The 26,799-nt window shown below is 39.2% G+C and overlaps 1 protein-coding gene across 5 annotated transcripts in view; it reads left to right on the forward strand.

Moving 5' to 3' along the window:
- Kiaa0825 (KIAA0825 ortholog) overlaps nt 1-26,799 on the forward strand; it is a 427,087-nt gene that overhangs the window by 60,159 nt on the left and 340,129 nt on the right. For 4 of the 5 annotated variants that reach the window (XM_045133785.1, XM_045133788.1, XM_045133787.1 and 1 more), the window contains exon 4: nt 944-1,613. In XM_045133785.1, the coding sequence (XP_044989720.1) occupies nt 944-1,613 (670 nt within the window). Of the gene's footprint in view, nt 1-943; nt 1,619-26,799 lie in introns of those variants that run through there. The other variant, XM_045133789.1, reaches the window with a different exon arrangement.

The raw sequence follows: 26,799 nt of genomic DNA on the forward strand, positions 1-26,799 counted from the left end.
GAAAATATCTTTATCCAATTTTGAGTTAGTTATTTCTTTGGGAAGAATTGAAATATTCTCAGAATAATTTCCAAAGTAAAATCTTCCTTTATATTGTTCTCAGGAAAAAATTTAAATTACCGTTAAAATCTTCCAATGTATTAACTTTTATTTCTTGGGATGGTAGCTATTAGTAACCCCTAGGCACACGGTCTATTTAAAGATCTCTACTATATTATAGAGTGATCTTAAACATTGTGTGTTCATTAGGGGCTTTATAATAATAAGTATTTCATTCAGGCATAAAAAATTATCTACCAGAAATTAATGAGGAGCATGCTTTTGAATTTAGTTTGTCTAAGGAATACATTTCAATCAATGTGTTTCTAGAGATATTTATTTAGAATTCTTTTTTGTTTTTGTTTTTGTTTTTATTTATTTGACAGCAACAGACAGAAAAAGAGGCAGATAGAGAGAGAAATAGAGAGAATGGGCACACCAGGGCCTCCAGACACTGCAAACGAACTCCAGACGTGTGTGCCCTCTTGCGCATCTGGCTAACGTGGGTCCTGGGGAAACTAGCCTTGAACCAGGGTCCTTAGGCTTCACAGGCAAGCGCTTAACTGCTAAGCCATCTCTCCAGCCCTTATTTAGATTTTTTAAGCTGCAGCTTTCCTACAGCTCTGGTTATGTGGGTGAGAAACAGTGACTGCTAAATACTGTATGGCCAGAAATCTAATTAGCTGTATGTTACAAAAATTTAGGCCTTAAAAGTTAGCACATTCTAAAACGTGAATTGATTTAATTCCAAAGCAAAACTAAGAAATCTTGAAGAGTATTATCATACTGATTCTAAATTGAAAAATTACAAAATTGTATGTGTCTGTAGGAAGTATTTTTGTTATACTTGCATTTAATCACATTTCTAATTCTAATTTCTAATGTTGTAATTTACTTTCACCAGCAAGGTTTGTTGAAAACTGAACAAAATCAAGAAGAAATGATACTGGAGTTACTCTGGGACCTCTCCTGCCAGAGCAGCGTTTCATTCCCGTTGATTCTAAGTGGAACATCACTCCACTTCCTCCCCAGGACTTGTCTTCATGCTGTTGAAGATCATTCTTCTGTGGATGTAAAATCTATATGGGACAACGTAAGACTGCATCTTCGACGCTTCTTAGTGAGCAGACTGGAAAGCCACAATGAAATAAATAGCTCACAGCAAAAAGCTGTATTGAAAACCCAGTGTATACAGCGACTCCTGTTTCTCTATCCAGAATCAGAAGTGACCATCAAGTACCAAAGCGTACAGAGTAAGCTGCTAGCTACGTTTCTACAGGATGACTTTCCTCCTTATACCAGAGATGCAAATTTAGAAGTCATAGCCCATGGGTTCCAAAGTACAATGCTCAAGTTATTTTCAGTGATAAAAGAGGATTTTAACATACTATGTGAAATTTTAGCTCCATCTTCAACAGTGAAGTTCATTAAAGAAACTTACCTGGATACAGTTACAGAAGAAGTGGCAAAATTTCTTGAAAATTTTTGTGAGCTGAAGTCCAAAGAGCATGCTGTTCCAGTGCTTAAAACAAGCAAGAGCTCCAGCAGGCACCGAGGGGCCGCGCGTGCTGTGGGTTAGTGACATTTACAGTTTCTGCTTGATTTCACTTAAGGCTTTTGACATCCTTCATTTTCTGGGCTTGTTGATGATGTTGTTTGGTTAAGTCTTATTTCAAGCTTGAAAATAAAGCAAAAAGTAAATATAATGAAATTTTGTGACATACATTTCTCTTATGCATTCCATTTTCTGTAAGTATGGTAATAGAAGTGTTATCTTCCCTGTTAAATTTTTAGTGATTGTGAAAATGTAAGCCCCAACTTTTGCAAATAAGAGTGTTATTCTCTTTATTGCATATAAAAATGACAAAATATTAGCTAAAACAAATTTTTGCATATAAATTTGTACGTACAAATATAAGTCTATGTACAACAAAAAAAACCAGACATTTTGGTCCATTGTATCTTACAAGCCCAGATAGAAATTTAACTTATGAAAATTTGTAGAACTTTGCACTAATTAAAATTAAAAGTTGAACATAACATTTTAGTCAGCTAATAATAAATAACAGTTATGAGAAGCAAATGATAAAAGTATATATTTTAATGATTTAGGAGACATAGTACTTATAGCTAATTTAAAAATTATTCTCCGTTTTTTCCTCTAAGAATACATACAATAAAAGATGACTTGAAAATTCATCGTTTTTTTCCAAAAGATTAAAGTGAAAAGGTAACTAGCAATGTAACATACTTTCTATTCATAGTTTTAATTTTCTACCAGTAGAAGGAACTCAAGGTGAAAATATTATCCCCTTAAAAATTGTCTTTAGTCATGAAACCCTGAGGTATATTTATTTCTGCATGGGTACTGGAAGTAGATTATTTAAGTACTTGAAAATAATCCCTTGAATTGTTATGCCTTTACATTTTGCCATATATCACTTTATTTTTAATTATCTTCATTAATAGGATGCCAGAAGACCAAATCAATGCGTTATATGAAATTTCAAATGCTAATCTTTTCTCCTAAAATTTTAATTTTTCTTTGGAAGCTAAATCACACTACACAACAAATGAATCAGGCAATCTGGTTTATAGCCATGCATTACAGTCAGTCAATTCAGTAACATTGTGATTTTGTTCAAAGCAGATATGCTTTCACTTCACTTGATAGCATACATTTAGCTCATGCATGTACTTGTTTCCTAGAAAGATTGTATATTTTAAAATAATTCTTGCCTTCTTATAAAGTATTTTGTGTACAAAAGTTTGTGCATGTTAACAAGTACAGTTGAAGAAAATTTGTATAAATTGCTACCGAGTCTTTAGGGGGGATATCAACGTAGTATCCAATTCATTGAGGGAAAAGTTTGTAATTCACTTTACTCCTGAATTTGAAACATTTTTCACAAGTTAGCACTGATCTTTCTCAAGCCATCTGCACCTTTACGTGAGTCCCTTTTTAAGTGAGCACTCTCTGTGTCGGGCACTGTGCTTTGGATAGCCCCCTCCTTGTTATCTCCAGTTCATGAGCAAGGAAAGAAACTCAGATTGATGTGCCTGTATCATGGTGTGTGGAGTCAGGATTTATATTCAGAACGAGGTCTCTTGTGTCCAAATCCTATGTCTTCAACCTCCATCCTATTGAACCTTGTTTCAGAGTATAGAATTAACTGCTTTGCTATCAATAGAAGTTTCAAACAGCATTGATTACCCTAAACATAAATTCAGTTCAGTTTTGTTGACTGCCTATCAGAGTGAGTAATTTAGCAGTTGCCATGTTTAAAATTCTGAGCCAGACAGAATTGCTACAAGAGCTGAGTGAATCTTTCCTGCTGTCTGAGAAATGTTCCACAAGCTTGCCAAACCAATCATATTTTCTTACCAAGATGTGACCCAATAATTAAATTTTATTTTGTTTAGGAATTACAACTTTGAGACAGACCAGCAATAGTAACTTATCTTCCTATTTAAATAAAATCTAGGTTGATTTAAATGGGACATTTATTACCTATAGCTTTATAGTTATGGTCACTGAGGCATTTTGCTATTTTACTTGAGACTATAGAAAGAACATTCCTTAAATAAAAATAGCTAACATATATTGGCTCGGATAGTGAGGAACATTATCTTATTTAATCCTTCTGACCACTCAACAAGGTAGATACCATTACTGTCTCCATGGAACAGTGAAGAACTGAAACAGAGATCTTAAGTAATGTCCTCAAGCCAAAAAGTAAAGGCAGGATCCAAATTTACATCTGCCTGACAAGCATCTTAACCTACCATGATGAATAAGGACCTAGATCCAATACCCATAAACAAACAAGAAAGGAAGAGAAAGGGGGGGGGGGAGTTAAGAATCAGACAATCAGACTTCAAGGTAAAGAAAGCGCTTCCTGAAACCAAAGTGAAGATGAAATTCTTTTTTTTTTCAAGGTAGGGCCTCACTCTAGCACAGGCTGACCTGGAATTTGCTCTGTAGTCTCAAGGTGGCCTTGAGCTCATGGCAATCCTCCTGCCTCTGTCTCCTGAGTGCTGGGATTAAGGGCATGTGCCACCATGCGTGGCTCAATTCTTTTTTTTTTTTTAAATAAGAGTTTTAAAGAATATTTTATTTTATTTATTACTGAGAGAGAGGAAGGGAGAGAGAATGGGCATATCATGGCCTCTAGTCACTGCAAATGACAACAGAAGCATGTGCCACCATATCTGGCTTGCATGGGTTATGGGGAGTAGAACCTGGGTCCTTAGTCTTCACAGGCAAGTAAGTGCTTTAACCATTTAAGCCATCTCTCCAGCCCCAGATACAATTCCTTTCTTCTTCTTCTCCTTCTTCTTCTTCTTATTTATTTATTTTTTTTTGTAAGCCTCCTACCTCTAGAGGCTTCCCAAGTTCTGGGATTAAAGGCATGTGCCATTACACCCAGCTCCCCAGATACAGTTCTTGACAGGACACAAATTGAAAGGGGACCAACCAAAAGCCACTCTATGCCTTAAGCTATCCTGTGCCTCAAGTGGCTATAGCTATTAAGTAATAGTATCAAGAAAGTGTGAATAAGTGTATTGAGATTAACACATAGACTGAACTATGGAAGAATCATTAGCATGACTACTGTTCTAGAAGAGTCAGAGCCCTTGGAAAGCTTTCCAACCTCTTGTGCCCTTTGTGCTCCTCGGGCAGAAGTGAAGATCTCCTCTAGATGTGGAAGGACATTTAATGTTCATCACTTTCTAATCCCGCACAAGCAGAAGGTAGAATTTTAAGTAACACAACACGGTAAATAGAATAAAAATTAATATGAAAAGTACTGCCTATTTATTTGTTATTGATTTCTTTAAAATAATTAGGTAGCATCAAAGGTTTTATTTTCATTTTTTTTGTTGTACTACTGTTGAGAATACTGATATATGATTGTTGTTAATAAGCGTTTCCCCCGATTGCTCGATAAGAGTTGTCACTTTCCAGTGGAACGCACACTTCTTTTTTCTTAAACAATGATTCTGTGCTAAGATACAAAGTACAGCACAACTATAAGTCAAGGTTGCTGGTCTAGCTGGCTTACCCAACCCCTTGCTTTGCAACTTCAGATAAGCCTTCTTTGAATATTCAGTAATATGAAGGGATTGTACAAAGTATTATCTAAAGATCTTTTGAAGTCTAAACTTTATCTGTAAATGATCACAACCAGAATGTAGGCCTACAATTTATCACTGGAAATTACCACTCTATTTATCTCCGCCTGCTGATGTGCAGATGTACTAACTGGCTGAGCATGTCACTTTGCATGCCATAGCAAGAGATACAAAAGGCTCCTGTAAGATCTCTATCTTCTTCCCCTAAGTGACACCTGAAAATAACATTATGAAAACTGCCACTCTTCTGATCTTGATTTTTTTAAGAGGGTGGGAAGGTAGAGAAGGGGTGGGTGATAAGCTGATATAGGAAGCAGAATTTTTCCTTGTAGCTTACATCTGATAATACTAATAATTCCTTTTGCTTTCCCTTTTGATCTCACAACCAAATTTGTTTTGTTTTCATTCTTCAATCTTTATTTTATTTTTTATGTATTTTATTTATTTGAGAGGGAGAGTGTAGAGACAGAATGGGTACATCAGGGCCTTCAGCCACTGCAAAAGAACTCCAGATGCATGTGTTACCTTGTGCATCTGGCTTACATGGTTATTGGAGAATTGAGCCTGGATCCTTATTTGCAGGCAAGTGCCCTAATGGCTAAGCCATCTCTCCAGTCCCAAATCTTTTTTTTTTTTTTTCTGGCTTTTTGAGGTAGGGTTTCACTCTAGCCAAGGCTGACCTGGAATTCAGTAGGTAATCTCAGGGTAGCCTCGAACTCATGACAATCCTCCTACCTCTGCCTCTGAGTCTGGGACTAAAGGTGTGTGCCACTATGCCCGGCTCTCCCAATCTTTATTTTTTAATATGTGGATATTTTAAACAGGGTGAAGGGAATGTATGCTATGTGTATGGGTGTGAAGTGGATAATACTATGTTTTGGGGTAGATTTTAGTAGCTTATGTATGTGTGTGTATGTATGTATTATGACTCCCAGGAAACTTTGCTTTCTGCCCTTTTTTTCTATTTAAAAATAAAGGTTAATTAATGAGTAGAATAATTCTATTCATTGAATGAATAGTACTAAGTGAGTACATTTGTTTTAACTATTCCTATTAAACAAAGAATTGGACAAATACTCATGATATTGCCATAAGCCAGAAATTTATGCTATGTAGAAAGTGAATTTCTTGGTCATTATGCAGTCTTCCTTTGACTTTGCTGGCTTCTGCTTTACCAAGTTAAAATTATCTGTTATTCTATATCTTAATTTATGGGTACAATAATTATTATGAATTCTTCTGTGTTTCATGTTAAAATGTTCAAAGGTCATGAATCTCTAAATTCTTGTTTAACATATGTTCATTTTTACAATCAACTATGTATTACCAGTGTTAAATATTGCTTAACTAATAGGTCTCTTCTGAGGGTCATAGAAAATGTGATGTGTTACTATATTAGTTACTACTAGTTATACTAACAATCAATTGGTAGAACCCAGATTTTTTTTTTTCAAGGTAGGGTCTCACTCTAGCCCAGGCTGACCTGGAATTCACTATGGAGTCTCAGGGTGGCCTCGAACTCATTGCGATCCTCCTACCTCTGTCTCCCAAGTGCTGGGATTAAAGGTGTGTGCCACTACACCCAGCTCAGAATATTTTTAAATAAACATTCTGGAAGAAAAATTTTATAAGCAAATAAACACATTTTTTAAATGAAATCCTTTTTAACTGGAGACATTTTATGGTTGTTTTTGTATACATACATTTCTTTATGATGAACAGTCTTTTGGAAAATGTAAACTATGTTGATTTTCATTGTAATTATGAAGAACACATTACAGTCTCTATTATGCACCTCACATCTGTGAGCTCACATATTTGATACAAAACAATTCATCCTCAAAGCTGACATTTAATGCCTTCTTCTACTTGTTTTGACCTTGAAAGTTTTCTTAGTCCACCCAGGCTGCTCTAACAAAAACAGCATAGACTTGAGGGTATTCAACAACAAAAACTTGTTTCTCAAAAACTCAGAGGCTGGCAAATGTGGGTTCAAAGCTCCAACAGAATTGATATCTTGAACACACTTGAGCTCCTAGAGATGCCATCTGTGTCCTCAAGTGGCAGAGAAGAGGCGCTCTCTGGGGTCAGGGCTTACTCCTGATAACCTCATCACATTTCACAGGTCTCCACCGTAGGGTTAGAATCTGAACCTACATATTTTGGGGTAGGGCACAGTCATTCAGACTGCAACAGGAAAAATCTTACATCAGTTACTCCTGGAATTATTTAAACTCTATGTTTGGAGTGCTGTTTTCTGAATATAGACTGATCGCTGCCTAGGACTTTATGAAGGGGAAATGAGGATAGCATTGAAAATCAATCACTTCTCCACCTGTCACACTTGGAAAGGAGAAAATAATCTTTAGTTTTGGTTAAAATGTTCAAAACTCTTTATGAATTTGTTACAAAATTGTTTTTTTGCTTGGATCTTTCTTAAAATAGCATTTCTATTCTTCTGTTTATATGTATATATTTAAATTACTTCTGGTCTTACCAAAGCACTCATAAAAGCTTTGATGGTCAGTCTGTCTAAATAGAGATCTAAAATTGCATGTGAAAGAAAATGAAAAGTTATTTTAAATTGCAGCATACAATGTGCTGCTTTAGTTAAAAACAAATCCTATTAGTGTTGGTTTAGCAATGCTACAACATTAAATAAAAATAGAAAAAAAAAGGGCTTGAGGGATGGCTTAGCGGTTAAGGCATCTGCCTGCAAAGCCAAAGGACCTAGGTTCGATTCCCCAGGACCCACATTAGCCAGATGCACAAGGGGACACATATATCTGGAGTTCATTTGCAGTGGCATGAGGCCCTGGCATGCCCATTCTCTCTATTTCTCCTCTCCCTCTTTCTCTGTCAAATAAATAAAAATAAAATAAAATAAATAGAAAAAAAAAACTCTGTCTATCATATAGAAAAGTGTACTTTATGCTACTACTAATGTAGTATCTTTCATAACAAAAAGTGAAAGGAACCCAGAATAGCAAGTAATTCCAAATCACCAGTGGGAATCTAATAAAGTCTTTGATGGCAGTGAAATAGAAAAGGCTAAGTAATTTGACATTTTAATTAAAATTCTGTAACATGGCCATACTGAACTGAATTTAGAATGAACGCCATTATATCTTCTTCCAAGAAACTGTGGTTTTATTGCATGTGTGTGTGGTGTGTGGTATGCGTGGATGTTTATGTTTGTGTTATGTGTGTGGTTGAATATGGGGGTGCCTATGCACATGTGTATTCACATGTAAAGGCTAGGGAAAAACCTCAGGCATTGTTCTTAGGTACACTGCCCACCTCTTTTTGGAGGCAGGGTCTCATTGGCCTGGAGCTCACCAATTAGGCTAGCCTGGCTGGTCAGTGAGCCTCAGGGATCCTCCTGTCTCCACGTCCCCAGGCTTGTGACTACAGGCATGCACTGCCACTCCTAGCATTTTTACATGGGCTCTGGGGATCAAATTTAGGTTCCCATGCTTGCAAGGCAAGCACTTTACTGAGTGAGCTATCTCCCCAGGCCCAAGATAGAAAATGCTTTGAGTTTGAATCTTAGTGTTACTATTTCTTTCTTTTTCTTTTCTTTTCTTTCTTTCTTTTTTTTTTTTTTTTTTTTTTTTTTTTTGCTTTTGTTTTTCGGGGTTGGGTTTCACTCTAGTCTAGTCTGACCTGGAATTCACTCTGTAGTCTCAGGGTGGCCTGAACTCAACGCAGATCCTTCTACCTCTGCTTCCAGAATGCTGGGATTAAAGGTGTGCGCCACCACGCCCAGCTTTAGCGTTATTATTTCCATTAGCATAGGACATACTGGAGAGGAGTTACCGTACAGGTCATCTAGGTTTGTGAATTAACCTCTCCTGAAAGCAAAAGAAATTATCTCCAACTTTTATTATGATTATTGCCAGGAAAATCTGTTGTAAAAGTGTTTTACAGCACTCCCTTTTATCTCCCTTTCCCAAATTGTACTAGAATCTGTTGGATCCATCATTGTTAATGTGTTTTGGTAATGCAGTGAGACAGTAATCCTCCAGCTATTTTGGAAAGAATACACTTTTAATAGATATTTTTTATATCATTTTTCTTCATCATGATCACAAAAACCATAAAGTCCATAGTTCTGGTATGTGGGGCTAGTTAGTGGAGCCAGGCCCCAAAAAGAAGTGGTATGGTGCCAGTCATAGCCCCTTTTGAATTTATTAGCTAAAACCTATTGTGACATTGTATATAAAAATGAGAAAACCCTTCCTTGAACTGATGGACAAAACATGATGGCACAGATTTTACTGATAGTTTATATTCAGTGAGTCTCTCTAAAGGGGTGTATGTTTTTATTGAGTGTAAGCAGCTGGCCTTAATCTCATGTTATTCGGGCATATGCAAATTTATACAAACTCTCTATGCTTACTGTAACTGATAATCTCGTATCTTGCTTTCTTTCTATGACTTAGGGGAAAACTATAAAGCATAAACCCGTCATATTTTTAGGAAAGGTATTTGTAGAGACTTGACTAACAGAAAATATTGTCCTTTGACATTTGTATCTACATTTAGAAGCAGGGCTCTTAAATATGAACCAATGTGAGCTCAATTTTAACATTTTGTTAAATTTTGATCATGCCCAAGGTTCTGTGTCACAAAAAGCATGCCTGAAATCAGACAGGTGTTTTAAGAACCCTGATATGGTCTGCATCCTTATGGTTTTCTCTGTTGCTGTGAGAGTTCTTTAAGGTTCTGTCATTTTCAATCAACAGAGAGTACCTGTGATCAGTATATCTGATAAACTTGTCACTGCCTCTTTAAAGCAGGATTCCCCAACCTATTCAGTTCAGACCTCTGCCTCATTTCAAGTATCATCTTGATAAGACTGAGCCATGTCACAGGCAGCTGTGTATAGCCATCCCTGTCTACAACTAATTTGTGCAGGAAAAAATTAAATCAGGAGGTAAATTATTTCATGATTGCTCATTCCCAACAGAGTTGGGCATCATTCTGAAGAAAATATCAAATAATTGGTTTCAGGCCGTGTCAGACACAGGCAATTCCCTTCTCTAATGGCTGTGTGTGGTAGCACCGGGCCTCAGGGGTCAGCATGGAGCTGGAAATAGCTTAGTGCCAGGAACGGGAGCACATAGGAAATGAAGTGGCAATAAGGACAATCCGTAGGGGAATGTGCTTCACTTGGAGTTTAATATATCGCCTCAGAATCTGGCAGGGAGCCATGCAACAATTGTTTACCTTTTGTCAGCATCTGCATCTGCTCTGTTTTGTAAACATCACTTAACTCTCAGTTGGTAAATGCTGGAATCAATAACAACTGCTAAGGGACTTCCTGCCCCCCCTTCATATTCCGTAACAAACGCACACTACAAACAATGTTTGCCTTAGATTAACAAGGAACAGACATTAACAGGGTCAAAGGGATTTGGTTGGGAACATTTTATAGCTTCTTGGGTCTACAGTAATTATATCTGTGTGATTTGAATGTATTTTGTAACCTATCCAAATTAAACTGTTAAAAATGCTAGCATGCACTAATGAAGATGATTTTTTATAATTATCTTAAGCACTGTGTGTAGAAAACTGCTGGCACTGTTTGTAATAATTTAGTTCTGTGCAATATTGGGTATTACAGCTGCTATGCAGAAATATCAAGTTGCCTTTTGCAATTTTGGGAAATTAGTGATTATATCCATTATTACTAATTATTTAAAACATACAGTTGGGGGGAAAGTTACATACCACAGTGAGAAAATGAGGATCTGTGGCTGGTGCCTATGAAACTCAGTGTGCCATTAGCAAGAACAACGTATAGCACTGCTCTGAAACTCTGTCTTCTGGGGACACGGAGCTGATGAGGGGTGTCAAAAATGCAGGCTTGTTAGAGTGGTTGTGGAGTCATGTAAGAGTGACTTTCACCCAGATCAGAGGAACACATTGCTGCTGGGATTCATACATACATTTCCCCCAGTCTCCCCTCTGGAAATTTACTCCTTAAAATTTCCACATTCACAATTGCTAAGTTGCTTTGTTTTTACTTTATTAAACTACTTCGTATCTGAGTTAGCCCCAGTCTAAGGCTGAATCTGAAGAACGCTGTTTCCTTCTATTTTCATTTGTATAATAGGCACTAAATCTTAGACTTGTATCAGTATTTCTTGAGACAGTTTCACTTTGTCGTTCAGGGTGGTCTGGAACTTAGGATGTATATGTGGCACAGGCTGGCCTCTCACAGCAATAGCCCTTGTGCTTCCGATTCCCAGATGCCGAGATTACCCATTTGTGCTACCACACTGGGGCTGCGTGATTTTTTAACTGTGTGGCTAAGCATTTAATTGTATTATCATAAGCCACAAATAAAATTTGGGAGTTATTTGATCTGGTCCCTAAGTCAAGATTTGCCTCCGCTTGATTTTTTTAAAAAATAGTTGTGTGTGTGTGTGTTTGTGTGCATGCTGGAATCTCTTATCACTGTAAATGAATGCCCGACACATACAACAGCCTTTGTTTCTCACTTTACATGCGCGGCTGGAGAGGTGAACCCTGACTGGTAGACTTTGCAAGCAAATGACTTTAAGCACTGAGCAATCTCCTAAGTCCCCTGTTGTCTTCTTTTTCTTTCTTCCTTTTTTTAAAAAATTACTTGTTTAGCTGTTTGGTGTGAGTTTTTCAAACATTTCCTCACGTTGTTTTTTTGCCTCATAGAACTAGGGATCAATCTCAGGACCTCACATGTACAATGTATTCTAACAGTGAGCTACATCTTCTTCCCCTTTTCAATTTTAATGATTATATTAAAATCTAAATTTTCTGGTTTACTTCTTTTAAAAAAAATTACCTACTTATGAGAGAGAGAGGGGGGGGGAGAATGGGCACATTTCAGCGTCTCCTGCTACTGCAAACAAACTCTAGATACACTTGCCACTTTGTGCATCTGGCTTTGCATGGGTACTAAGGAATTGAACCAAGGTCGTCAGGCTTTGTAAGCAAGCGCCTTTAGCCACTAAGCAGTCTCTCCAGTCCAACAATTATTTTACTACTTTATTTATCTAATCTATTTAATTTATTTATCTAATCTATTTAATGAAAAATAAGATTTGCAACTGTGGCTAATATGTCTTATTTCCATTATGAAGATAAAGGACTTCAGCTTCATTTTCTTTACTGTGCATTATATAATGTTCATTATTTGAAATTCTGTCATTATGTATAATTAATTGCTACAGGACAGTATACATGTAGCCACAAAAAAATCTATGCTTATTTTAACTCTCTCATTATTACAAAGAACGCCAGTGTGATTTTGGGTCACCATCATGATAATGGTCTATATTGTACATATTTGCACTTCAAATCTCAACTTTAATTTGTACTGGATTATTTGAATGAAGTGAAGCAAGTTTTCAGGCTTAGAGAAGAGACAGGCACTTCCCTTTATAAGTAACATTTACCTAGAGATAGAGGACCTACCTTATTAATATATTCTGTGATGGCATTTGTAGGATTCAGTTAAAATGAAATTACACTGAACATTATTACATACTCTCCTGTGTAGATAATAGAAAAAAGGTGTATTGTAATGGAAGGGGATTTTTTTTTCCCCAGATTTAAAATCTGGAGAAAGCCATGGATGAAACTTAGAAGCCAGCTTTCACCTTTTGTAATGGGTATGTGCTATTGGATATCTCTATAAAATTAAGCAATATAAAAGGGAGAGAGGGCTGGAGAGATGGCTTAGCAGTTAAGGCACTTGCCTGGCAAGCCAAAGGACCCAGGTTTGATTCACCAGGACACATGTAAGCCAGATACACAAGGTGGTAAATGTGTGTCTGGAGTTCCTCTGCAGCTACTGGAGGCCCTGGCGCCCCCATTCGCTCTCTCTCTCACTCTCTCTCTCTCTCTCTTTGTGTCTTTCTCTGGCTCTCAAATAAATAAAAATGAAATATTTTTTAAAGGGAGAGAATGTAGCCTCCAATATTTTTGTTTGGCTTTTAAAATATTTATTTTATAGTAATGAAGTTCTCTTGACATCAAATATTAAATATCCTATTAAGCCTCCATCTTTTTCTTAAGCCTCCATCTTTTGTTATGCAAGTTTAAAGTTATAGGACTGAAAATTTCAAATCTCAGGTCAAAACATTCACACTTTCATAGTTCTTAAAATAATCAAAGTGGAAATATTATATTAGCATTAAAGTTAATGATCTTTAACAGTGTTTGAAAAATTATAAAAAGTATAAAAAGTTAAAAAGTATATCCTGATATACTACTGTGTAAGGTGCTTATGGGGTGTTGGGTATTTTCTGTGGATCATTAGCTAATTTTTAAAGAAATGATTGTTAAAGGTAGCCTTTTCTGTGTTAGATGAAGGTAATAATCATTATTCCCTAAGCAAAGGGAAAATTAAGTGCTAATTAGTATGGTATGCAGTGTGCAACAGTAGTTAGAACATAAGGAATATTTTCCCACTGGTAGCAAATACTATTTGGAGAAAATAAAGTTAACAGATTAATTACTGATGGCTAACTGTATTTTCATAAACTAAAAGTAATTTTAAATATCATGAGGTTGAGTTATTCAAAGCATAGCAAAGGTTTCTACATTAAAATTCTAATCTGTAACAAAATGAGAATTTCTGGTTTTTATTGTTAGAATTTATCTTATGCATGATTGCCTATATGCCGTATGTTTGTCACTATGGTGATCTTTTTAAAAGAATTTATAGTTTCTACTAAGGTATAGTCTTCTTTCTTTGTATTTCCCCATTTTCTCTGTTGTATTTTTATTTAAGATAAATCTTTGTAATGAAGAAAAAGGTGGCTTTTTTATACTATTTTTAAATAATTTGAATGTGATTACGTTTATTATCTGTCAAATGAGAGTTGTTATCTATATGTTCATTCCTTGAAGAAAATAATCTTTGTTGGTGACATGATGGAAGTGACATTTTATGCCATAATTTTTATTTTATCTTGAAAATTGTGACCAGGCATGGTGGCTCATACCTGTAATGCCAGCATTCTGGAGGATGAGGCAGGAAGATAGCCCCAAGTTTAAGGCCAGCCTTAACTATAGAGTGAGATGCTGTCAAAGGAAAGAGAGAGGGGGAGAAATAAGGGAGAAAGGGAGGGAGGGGAAGAGAGGATAAAAAGAAGGAATGAAAGAAGAAATCCTTTAAGTCTAAATTGATATTCTTCTTTTAAGTGACTTCCTTATTTATTTATTTTTATTTATTTATTTGAGAGGGAGGCAGAGAGAGAGAGAGAATGGGCACACCATGGCCTCCAGCCACTGCAAATGGGCTCAAGATTCATATGCCACCTTGTGCATCTGGATTATGTGTGTCCTGGGGGAATCAAACCTGGTCCTTCCACTTTGCAGGGAAGCACCTTAAGTGCTAAGCCATCTCTCCAGCTCTAAATGGATATTCTTGAAATTAGAGGAAAGTCAGTGGACCAATATAAAGAGTAACATCTGAAAATACCACAAGGAGGGCTGGAGCGATAGCTCAGTAGTTAAGGCGCTTGCCTGCAAAGTCTGTGGACTCAGGTTCAGTTCTCCAGGTCCCACATAAGCCAGATGCACATGGTGGTGCATGCATCTGGAGTTTGCTTGCAGTGGCTAGAGGCTCTGGCGAATTCTCACTCTCTCTTTCTCTCTGTCTCTAATAAATAAATAAAAATAAATCTTTAAAAATAATACCACAGGGATATAATGGTAAATGTCAACTTTGATTTGTAATAAATATAACATATCCAACAAGATATCCTCTATTAACAAAGATGTGTGATGTATCTGGGAAACAAAGATTTGTACTTTTTTTTTTTTTTTTTTGGTTTTTCGAGGCAGGGTCTCTCACTCTAGACCAGGCTGACCTGGAATTCACTATGGAGTCTCAGGGTGTCTCGAACTCACAGCAAACCTCCTACCTCTACCTCCCGAGTGCTGGCAGATTTGTACTTTTTAAACAGTTTATACACCATGAGTTAAAAACTAGTTGGTTCTTTCTCTCATGAAACTAAGAATGACTGTCTATGACTTTGGGATCATTCATGACCCTGTGTGGTTAAAACAAGGCAATAGAAGTTACTTCCCCAACTCAGTCTGAAGTCCTTTGGAGCCTTGGAGCCCACAAGTGAGTTTCAAGCCTGCATTTTCACTTTAGCAAAGCTGTAAGTCTTGCTCACCAAACCATCAGTGGCTGCTTCCTGGCCCTCTTGTGTGACGGGAGTGAAAGAAAATAGGCTGATAATTAGAGAGAGGTCTTTATAGCATACACTGCTTGTCCGTTGTTCAGCCTCCCGCCTGACACAAGGTCCAAGGATACCATCGGCCTTGTCTAAAATTCCCATTTCCTTCTCTCTCTCTTTCCTTCCTTCTTTCTTTCCTCCCTCCTTCCCTCCTTCCCTCCTTCCCTCCTTCCCTCCTTCCTTCCTTCCTTCCTTCCTTCCTTCCTTCCTTCCTTCCTTCCTTCCTTTCTTCCTTCCTTCCTTCCTTTTTTTTTTCCAAGGTGGAGTCTCAGGGTGGCCTCAAACTCATGGTGATCCTCTTGTTGGCATAACTTTCTTAATGTTAACTTTAATTTAAAAAATCTATTGGTGGCTGGAGAAATGGCTTAGCAGTTAAGATGCTTGCCTGCAAAGTCAAAAGACCCAGGTTCGATTCCCCAGGACCCACGTAAACCAGTTGTACAAGGTGGCACATGCATCTGAAGTTCATTTGCAATGGTTGGAGGCCCTGGTATACCCATTCTCTCATTCTTTCTATCTCTATCTGCCTCTCTTTCTCTCTCTCAAATAAATAAATAAAAATTACACACACACACACACACACACACACACACATATACACACACACATATACATATATACATATATATATGAAACCATGGGGTGGTGGCCTTTAAGCCCAAAATTCAGGAGGATTACTGTGAGCTTGAGGCCAGCTCTGGGTAGGTTTGATGTCAGCCTTGGCTAGAATGAAATTCTGCCTTGGAAATTTTATATGTATATATACATATATATATGCATATATATATATATATACATTTATATGAAACAGTCCTATCAATAAATAACTTAGTTACATTTTTTTTCTGTTTTATTCCTGTGGTGCTGGGTATCAAACCCAGAGCCTTGTTACATGCTAGACATTCAGTGTACCCTCTAACTCCATACCTGTTTATGACTGTTAAGGCCTGTGATACTCTGTTTATGTCTTTGTTGAAGATAGAGCAATTTATAAGCAAACCAGACATGGTCCTTTATTTTAATTAATTAATTATTTATTTATTTATTTATTTATTTATTTAAGAGCGTCAGACACAGAGAGAAAGACAGATAGAGGGAGAGAGAGAGAATGGGCGTGCCAGGGCTTCCAGCCTCTGCAAACGAACTCCAGACGCGTGCGCCCCCTTGTGCATCTGGCTAACGTGGGACCTGGGGAACCGAGCCTCAAACCGGGGTCCTTAGGCTTCACAGGCGAGCGCTTAACCGCTAAGCCATCTCTCCAGCCCGTTCCTTTCTTCTGTATATCCCTTTGTCTTTCGGACACTTACCTACGATTAAGTTCTGTGCTGTGCCCTGCCTTGCCATGGCCCTGCCACTTTGAACTGAAGGTGAAAAGGCTGGGGGTATAACTCAGTGCTAGAAAGTACCTAGTATGTTTGAGGCCCTAGGCTCAATCTTTAGCATTGCATTAAAAGAGGTTGTGAAGAAATCTGGTTCTGATGACCCTGCCTAAGCCAGGTAGATGTCAATGATGGTGAAAGAGAGACCGTCCTCTCTCCCTTAGCAGACACCCATGTGCTTCCTATGTGGCAGAATTTTCCTTCTGAATCCTTAAGAGCAAACAAAAATTTCCTTGAATTAATGTTCTTTAACCATAACTAAGGAGGGAAGGGGTGAATGCTTAAGGCACTAGCTAAAGCTTAGAAGCTGGAAAGATGCTGTGGGACAAGTGCTGTGAGTGCTCAGAAGAGCTGGAGGTGAGATGTTCCTGCAAACAGTGGTGCATGCCGGGACACCCGAGTGCTGATTTAGAAGAGACCGGTGTCTCCCCAGGGCCCTTCCCAGTGACAACATCCGTGATTGGTAAATGATGTGTGTGTGCGTTCCGGTTCAACAGAGTTCACTGCTGCTGCCCTTCAGTCTCTTCCTTTGAGCAAAGATTTAAGGGAATTTTTACAGACAAAGTTCCTTGTCCTTCGCTCATGTATTTTCTGCTGATTCCTTCCTCACACGTCGCTGTTTTGCTGTTGAATAAATACACCAGATGAGAGCTTGTCTCAGCAGCAGCAGCAGCAGGCTCACACTGTTGGGTTAACAACTGTAACAGTCAGTGTCTTTATTTCAGGGCCTCACTACATGGGAGGAAAGGGAAAGCTGAGATTCTGGAAATGTCTCACAGTAGTTTTATTTTTGTGCAGTCTTGCTGTGACATTAAATATCTGAAGAACACAAGGCCTCACACATGCTAAATAAACGCTCTGCCCCTTCAGCCCACTGTATCCCTGGTTTACAGTGTCAGAGGCCTGAGCTCAGAAATGAAGCGATCCATTGCTTAACACTGCATGTGCTAGGAGTATCTGTACTGCTTTAAAGAACTTACTAGAAGAGCATATTTAAATTGTAGAAATTAAGACTTGAGGGCCTGGCATGGCTCAGCGGACAAGAGTGTTTGCCACGCAACCGCGAGGGCCTGAGAGGGCGTGGAAGGCTCTGAGCTCGACCCCCGGCGCCCACACAGTCGGTGGAGCGTAACCGCACTTTAACCTCAGTCTTGAGGACAGAAGGAACAAGCAGTTACCAGGGTTCACTGTCAGCCAATCTGTCCAAAGGACAAAACAAGAACAAAAGAATGGCAGTTCTAGGTTCACTGAGAGACCCTGGCTCAGTAAAACAAGGCAGGAGCGTCACAAAGGAGGTCACCCAGCATCCTCGGGCCCCTGCACACTTGGATGTGTGCACACATTACACATACGTACCCACCTGCCCGCCACACCATAGCACACACAATAGAAAAATTTTCCTTTGTTCACAAAATAACATAGACCTTGGTAATTTTTAAAAAATGAGATAAAGCTAAGCGTATTTTCTTCACTGTGCTTTTTCTCACTTAATATTTCATGACCTCCTTCCATGTCAATTCAATTGGGTCTGACATTCTTTTCTGCAGCTCCATGATACCCCACAACAGATGCAGCATTATTTATTTACATAGGGTGAACTTTAAGTTGATCTTATTAGATTTTGGCTCAATATATTTACTAAAATAATATTTTTCTTCTTGAAACCAATACATGCCCACCGTTGTAAATTATTATATAAGTACATGCATATTTACATATGCACATCTTTAAAATATATGAAGTAGGGTCTAAGGAGATGGCTGGGACAGTCAGTGCTTTGCCACACAAGCCAGACAGCCTGAGACCACCTAAGTTTGATCTCAGCACCAATGTAAAATATGTGGGAAGCTGAGCATGGTGGTGCAGGCCTTTAATCCTAGCACTTGGGAGGCAAAGGTAGGAGGATCACTGTGGGTTCAAGGACACACTGAGACTACATAGTGAATTCCAGATCAGCCTGGGCTAGAGTGACACCCTACCTCAAAAAAAACCACAAAAAATTAAAACAAAGAAAGAAAAAGAAAATCTGTGGGAGAGGGTCTAGAGAGAAAGCACTTACGTGCAAAACCAAAGGATTTAGGTTCGATTCCCCAGGCCTCATGTAAGCCAGATGCACAAGGTGGCACAAGCATCTGGAGTTCATTTGCAGTGGCTGGAGGCCCTAGCATACCCATTGTCTCTCTCTCTCTCTTTCTCTTTCTCTCTGTGTCCACTGCTTTCTCCCTCTCAAATAAAAAAATAAAAATTTAAAAAATCTGTATGTAGCCACATATGCCTGCAACTCCAGTACTGTGAGGGTGGGGGGCCGAGACGGGAGAATCACTCCAAGTGTGTGTGTGTGTGTGTGTGTGTGTGAGGGGACTGCTGGTAAGCCAGCCTGACTGAAATGGTAACTCCAGGTTCACTGAAAGACACATACACACCTAAGGTAACAATATAGATGAGCTAGACATTCTTCTCTGGCCTCTGCCTCACTCATCTGCAAACACGCATTACACCACACATACCACAGCCACGCAAAGTTAGTGTGAGGTCTCTTCCACCTTAATCCTAGCACCCTTAAAGGAATCTTTCAGGACAGTTTGACATGAGCTTGTTTATTTTGGCACATACATTCTGCACATTCCCGTGCTATTTATTAACTGTTGTATCGTGTGCATCCTTTGTACCAATTAATTTAAAGAGTGTTACTTTTTTACAGGCTGTTATGTATTTAATGAATTCTATTGATACGTATTATGATTCTTTTAGCTTACTTTGTGTGTCTTAGAATTTTATTTTTCTTTGAAGTAATACTCCTGAGCGCAAGAGTAAAAGTGATTAAACTAGACAGACAGATCTTCAAATATTCCTACAGATACACTTAATAAATTTAATCGTAAACATTCAGTAACATGAATATCATTCTAGACAAACATATGAATTCATTTCAACCTAGGTTCATCGATCATGATTTTGAAAATAAGTATTGAAATTCCTGTGCTCTCCTGCCTCCTTCTGGATTGTCAAGGCTATTGCTGTCTTGCTGCAAAAGAGGCCTGGGCAAAGGGGTGGGAGCGATGTGGGAGAGAGGCACCTGAAGGTGACCTCCTGTAGCTCTTAGGAGATTTGGAGCTGGGCAGACCTGGCTTTGCGTTCCGGATTTTTCCACTCAGCAGTGATGAAACCTTGTACAGATTGCTTTTCTTCTCAGTGTCTGTCATTTCCTCTAGAAGATGGCAGCGACAATAATACAATCTGCTTGATGCGTTAACATTAGTGTAGATAACACACGTAGTATCTGGCGCAAGCTTTGTTTTCTTCATTTTGGAACCTGTGCCTATATAAATGAATCCATATAAAGTATTAACAAGGTAACTTGCTGTCACACTTTAATGTGACAAGGAGTTTAATGTATATATATATATATTTTTTTTCTTTATTTAAGTTAAGTAGAAACACATCATGTGCTGGTAGCATCACATCCCTCCTTCCTTCGCCCACTCCACTAAGGGCTTTCCTTAGTTGGATGCTGGTATTCATAATGGAGTGGTGAGTTATAAGCTGTGAGAGCAGCAAGCAGTTTAGTGGCAGGAGATGCCTCTGGATATTTCCTCCTGCCCTGTGGCTCTTACATTCGTTCTGTCCTCTCTTCCCCCACATTCCCTGAGCCCTGCTGGCAGTGCTTTATGTCAGTTTTAGTGTTGAGCTCTCAGCAGCTACTGGACTTCTGCATTGGTGCATTTTGAGTATCCACAGTGTCTGTCTCCATCACCCTGGCACAGGTTGGAAGATGTGCTGTGGAGGCAGCCCTCTTTAAAAAAAAAAAAAAAAAAAAAAAAAAAAAAAAACTTAGTGAGCTGGAGAGATAGATGGCTTATCGGTTAAGGTGCTTGCCTGCAAAGCCTAAAGACTCAGGTTTGATTCTCCGTGGTCCCATGTTACGCAGATGCACATCGTGGCACATGCATCTGGAATTTATTTGCAGTGGCTAGGGGGCCCTGGTGCGCCCATTCTCTCTCTCCCACACCCCACCCCCGAGAGAGGGTGGAAGGGAGGGAGGGAGGAAGAAAGAAAATGGTGACGTGTCAAGGCCTCTAGCCACGGCATACAAGCTCCAGACACATGTGCCACCTTGTGCTTCTGGTTTCTTAGGCTTCACAGGCAAGCCCCTTAACCACTAAGCCATCTCTCTGCGGTGGAAGCAGCACTCCTGCTCATCTCACCAGTTCCTCTGTAGTTCCACCTGGGCCCTAGCTGCTGTGATAGGGGGTGGTTCATCTGCTGAAAGGGGGGGTCAGCTGTGTATTCTTGTCTTGTTGACATATTTTGGTTGTCCTTGGTTCTCACTACTTTCTGTAAAAGAAAAACAAATTCTCCAATGGAAAGTGAGATCAGGGTAGGTTAAAGGGGATAAGAATTGTTAATATAGAGAGATTTTGTTGGGGGTGGCATTGTTTTTGGCCAAAGATTAATGGGATCTGCTCATTGAAATTCATGATATTGGTTTCTATAGAATTCTGACACAGTTGCCCATTCAAGCTTTGGGTTCCTTTCCACTGAGTGGATTTTTTAGCCATGAAAGAGCCATTGGTTACCAACCTAGACTGTGTGCCACTATTGCAATTGAACTCCAGATGCCTAGTTGGATTGTGCCACCTAGTGGGCATGTACAACCTTGCACTGTCCTCACCTTTGTGTGTCTGGCTAAAGTGGGATCTGGAGAGCAGAACATGGGCCCTTAGACTTCACAGACAAGCCCCTTAACAGCTAAGCCATCTCTCTATCTCTTTTTCTTTTTCTTTTTCTTTTCTTTTTTTTTTTTTGAAAGAGAGAGAGAATGGGTGTACCAGAGTCTCCAGCCATTGCGAACAACAACTCCAGACACGTGCCACCTTGTGCATCTGGCACATGGGTCCTAGGGAATCAAACCTTTGGCTTTTCAGGCAAATGCCTTAACCACCAAGAGGTCTTTCCAGCCCTCCTTCCATGTCCTCAGCTTTTTTTTTTTTTTTTTTTGAGGTAGGGTCTCACTCTTGCCCAGGCTGACCTGGAATTCACTATGTAGTCTCAGGCTGGCCTAGAACTCTAAGCAATCCTGTTACTTCTGCCTCCCAAGTTTAATCCCAAATTCTGGGATTAAACACCTGTGCTATCATACCTGCCCTTTTTTTTTTTTTTTTTTGTCCTAGATTTTTTTTCTTGAGTTTTGTTTGTTTGTTTGTTTGTATTAAATGTTTTCATTATGTTTGTCTTTCTCTTCCTTGGTTAGTGTTAGTCTAAGGCATTTGAGTTTTTGTGTGTGTAGCTGTTAAAAATGGGAAGCCTCACTGACATTTTTTTATGTATTTGTTTCTTGGATATAGGGAGGTTACTGATTTTTCTGTGTTGACTTTGTATTCTGCCATTTTGCAGAAGGAATTTATCACCTTTGGAAGATTTATAGTAGTCTTTTGGGTCATGTCATCTGTGAATAGGGCTAGTTGGATTTCTTCCTTTCAGTTTGTATCCTTTTTTTTTTCTTTCTTTCTTTCTCATGTCTTATTGCTTAGGCTAGGACTTCGAATACTATGTTGAAGAGCAGTAGTAAGAGGGGGCACCCCTGTCTTGTTCCCAATCTTAATGGGAGCTCCTTGAGTCTCCCCATTAAGTATGATTTGGGATTTGGGTGTTTTATATATAGCCTTTACTATGTTGAGATATAAACCCTCCATGGCTAGGCTCTGTAGTGTTTTGATCATGAAGTGGTGTTTAATTTTTTTTGAAAGCCTTCTCTATATCAATTGAAATGATCATATGTTTCTTGTGTTTAAGATTATTTATGTGGTGCCTTATGTTAATCAATTTCTGTATGTTGAACCATCCCTGAATCCCTGTGATGAAGCTTGCTTCATTGAGGTAGATAATGCTTTTGATGTGCTGTTGAATTCAATTTGCAAGGATTTTATTCAGGAGTTTTGTACCCAAGTCCCTCAGGAATATAGGTCTATGGTTTTCTTATTGTATCTCTCTCTAGTTTGGGTATTAGGGTGATACTAGCTTTATAGAAGGAGTTAGGGAGCATTCCATGTTCTCTGGTTATGTTTAAAAAAGTTGAGAAAAAGTGGTTTCAGTTTTTTGATGAACATTTGTTAGAATTTGGCTAAGAATCCATCAGGTCCTGGACATTTCCTTGTGGGCAGGTTTTTGATTACATTTTCAATCTTGATGGGTATTCTTGGTTTGCTTAGGAGATTTATCACTCTGGATTTAGTTTTGGTAGGTGGTATATGTCTACGAATTCATCCATTTCTTCCAGGTTATCCAATTTTGTGGAGTAGAGGTCTTGGAAGTATGTTCTGACGATTCCTCCAGTTTCATTTGTGTCATGTGACTTCTCCCTTTTCTAAGTTTGTTAATTTTAGATTTCTTTTTTTTCCCTTTGATCAAATTGACCAGGGGATTATCAATATTGTTTATTTTTTCAAAGAACCAGCTCTGTTTCATTAATTTTTGAAATTATTTTAGTTTCCAATTTATTAATATTAGCTCTGATTTTTTTTTTCCAATCTGGAACTCTTAATGTTGGATTTTTCTAGATTTTCCAACCCTTTAGGTAGATTGTTAGGTTATGAATTTGAGATTTCTCTCTTTGTTATGAAGGTTTTTAGTGCTATGAATTTTACCCCTAGGACTCCCTTTTTTGTGTCTCATGAGTTTTGGTATGTTATGTTTTCATTATCATTCAGTTCTAGCAATTTTTCAATTTCCTTTTTAATTTCTTCCATAACACATTCATTGTTTAATAGAGTGTTCTTCAGTCCCCAGGAGCTGGTATAATTTCTGGTATTTCTCTTCTTGTTAATTTCTAGCTCTAATGCATTGTGGTCTGATATGATGCAGGAAGTAATGCCAATTTTCTTGAATTTGTGGGGGCATGTTTTATGCCCTCGTATTTGATCTATTTTGGAGAAAGTTCCATGGGATGCTGAGAAGAATGTGCATTCTGTAGAATTAGGATGGAATGATCTGTAGATGTCTGTTAGATCTAAGTGATCTATGGTTTTGTTAGATCTATTATTTCCATGTTAATTTTCTGCTTGGATGATTTATTGATGAGGTGCAGTATTGAAATCCTCTACTATTATGGTATTGAAATTTATTTCTGGTTTGTTGTCAAGTAGGTTTTACTTTATAAACTGCGGTGCACCAGTATTTGGTGCATTATACATTTATGATTGTGACGTCCTCATGTTGGATCATTCCCTTGATGAGTAAGAAATGCTCTTCACTGTCCTTTTTGATTACTTTAAGTCTGAAGCCTGTTTTGTCAGATATTAATATAGCCATACCCACTTGTTTCTTATTTCCCTTTGCTTGGAAAACCATTTTCTTTCCTTTCACCCTGAGGAGATTGTCTATCCTTAGTGGTAAGATGGGTTTCTTGAAGATAGGTCCATTTTTCTGATCCACCCTGTTAACTTGCGCATCTTCATGGATAAATTAAGACCATTAATATTTAATGTTATAACTCTGAGGTTCAATTTAATCCCTGCCATGGTGGAGGTTTAATGGGGTATGGTGCTCTAGTTTTGGTTATTGGTCATCCTTTTATAGGCTGTTGAGTTTGTTGTTCAACTCTTCTCTGTGAAGTATTCCCTGTAGGTCTGGCTTTGTGTTCATATAATCATAGAGCTGGTTTTTATCATGGAAGGTTTTCCTTTCACCATCTCTTCTGAGAGATACTTTCACTGGGTACAGTAGTTTTTTGGGTTTTTCTTTTCTTTTAGATTTTGAAGTGTTCAATTCAAAGCCCTTCTGGCTTTTAGGGTTTCCATTGAAATATCAAAGGTAATTCTGATGTGATCAGATTTATACAATATGAGGTTTTTTTTCTCTCTTACCTCTTTTGGCACTGTGTCTTTGTTTCCATTGTTTAGGGTTTTAACTATGATGTGCCTTGAAGAGTTTCTTCCTTGGTCCTGTCTGGTGTTTGGGGTGCTTCTTTTATTTATTTGTTGTTCTTGTTTTTTTTGTTGTTGTTGTTGTTTTTTGTTTGAGGTAGGTTCTCACTCTAGCCCAGTTTGCATGTGTGCCTGCAGCTCTGAGCTGGGGCTGATAGGAGAGCTGTGGTTGGAGGTCTAGAATCTCCTCAGCACACAATCACAGCCCTGCCTTGCCTGTGCGGCCCAGGGGCTGTAGCACTTGACCCTGCTCACCCACCATACCCAGCTGACCAGGTTGTAGAAGAGTCACTGGTACCTTCTAGTCGGTGGTTGCCACATGTTCCTGTGATGTCCCACTGGGGCAAGAGCAGTGTCCCAACAGGGTACTGGTAGGTGGGTGCCAGCATCGGGGTGGGGGCAGTAGGGGCTCCTCAGAAGGGGGTGTGGGACACCAGGCTGGAGCTCTGTAAAACAGAATCAGCTCGTGTAGGGACATTGGTGAGTGAAGGCAGCCAGCAGTGTGGCTTGCCAGGATCAGAGGTGAGGGAGGCCCAAAAGATCTACTGAGTCAGGAGGAGGTGCCAGGTGGGGTGGGACAGGGGAGACCCGTCTTGGTGCTGGAGGAAAGTATTGGAAGCACAGGCCCCAAACACACAGAACCCCCTTCAGCTGCCTTGAGCACACACAAGCCCCAAACAAGCGGGCTCCCCTCACCTTCCCGGAGTATACAGGCTCCAAACATGCTGGCTCTCTGAATGCACAGGCCCCAAACATGCTGCGCCCCTTGCTTGACTGGAGAGCACACCCTATTCTAATTTCTTTTTAATCAAGTGCACAGTGGTTACTTTTTTGGGGGTGGGGGAGGCAGGAGTAAGGATTGAATCCAAGGCTTTGCACGTTGAACATGCTAGGTGGATGCTTTACCATTAAGCTATTCCCCCAGCGGTTAAATTTTTAAAATTTAGTTTTGAGGCTGAGCCTCATGTAGTGCAGGCTGCCCTCAGACTCAGTTTCACTCAGTGTGTTGATCCTCCTGCTTCCACCTCCCAGATGCCGAGAGTATAAGCACGAACCACTCTACCTGGCTTTATGCGGTGCCAGGGACCAGACTTAGGGATTTCTGTGCTTGGCAAAGCACTCGACCGCCTGAGCTACCTTCCCAAACGCCTTCATTTTATCCTTAAAGTATTTCATGGTTCCTGGAAGTGCTTTATTAATATGTTTCAATTTAAACATATACGCTACTAATGAAATGACTAATTTAGCAATAATAAATTGTATCCAGAGATGTCATTTGCTTCATGATTCTGACCGTGTGTCAGAGTCACTATGTGAATTACTGCCAGATGCAGCTCACCACTGGTCTCAGTCTGGAACTTTACTTTTTTTGTTTGTTTGTTTGTTTCTGGAGGTAGTAGTGTCTCACTCTAGCCCCGGTGGACCAGGAATTCACTCTGAATTCTTGGGATGGCCTTGAACTCACGACGATCTTCCTACCTTGGTGGGATTAAAGGCCTGCACCACCACGCCCTGTTTCTGGAGCTTCACTTTTCTAGAACCTTCTCACTTGCTCACTGAATGAGCACTCCACCAGGACTGCTAGGATAACCAGGGCTTTCTAGCCATCCTCCTTACTCCCTCTGCTATCTACCCTGCCCTCATTTTTAGGCTTAGTCCTGCTTCCCTGTGAGCCTTCCCCCTGTGTCAAGCCCCAAGGTGGGTGTTGGGAAGCTAGACTCGCTTTACCTCCCTGCTTCCTTCAGCCTCATCTCGACTTCTCTCTGCCTCCTGTTTCTCATTCTCTAGTGAAACGCTGAGTTGCCAGAAAGCCAAGCTGACAATGTCTTCTTCCTCCCCTTTGCCTTATTCTCTGAGGCTTTAGGACATGGTCCCTGTCTCTTCTAGGAAGCTTTCTACAAGCCACAGCCCCTGCTCCACGCTCCCACTGCATCTTCATATGCCTTTCTCAAGGCTTTTAGCATATTCTATTAAAATACATAATTAGGGGTCTGTCTCCCCATATGGGCTCCAAACACCTCAAGGGCAAGTATTATTTATTTTCTCCAGCAACTAATCCATGGACTAATGCATACCAGG

Source organism: Jaculus jaculus, chromosome 14 (assembly GCF_020740685.1).
Source record: "Jaculus jaculus isolate mJacJac1 chromosome 14, mJacJac1.mat.Y.cur, whole genome shotgun sequence".
Classification (NCBI taxonomy): Eukaryota; Metazoa; Chordata; class Mammalia; order Rodentia; family Dipodidae; genus Jaculus; species Jaculus jaculus.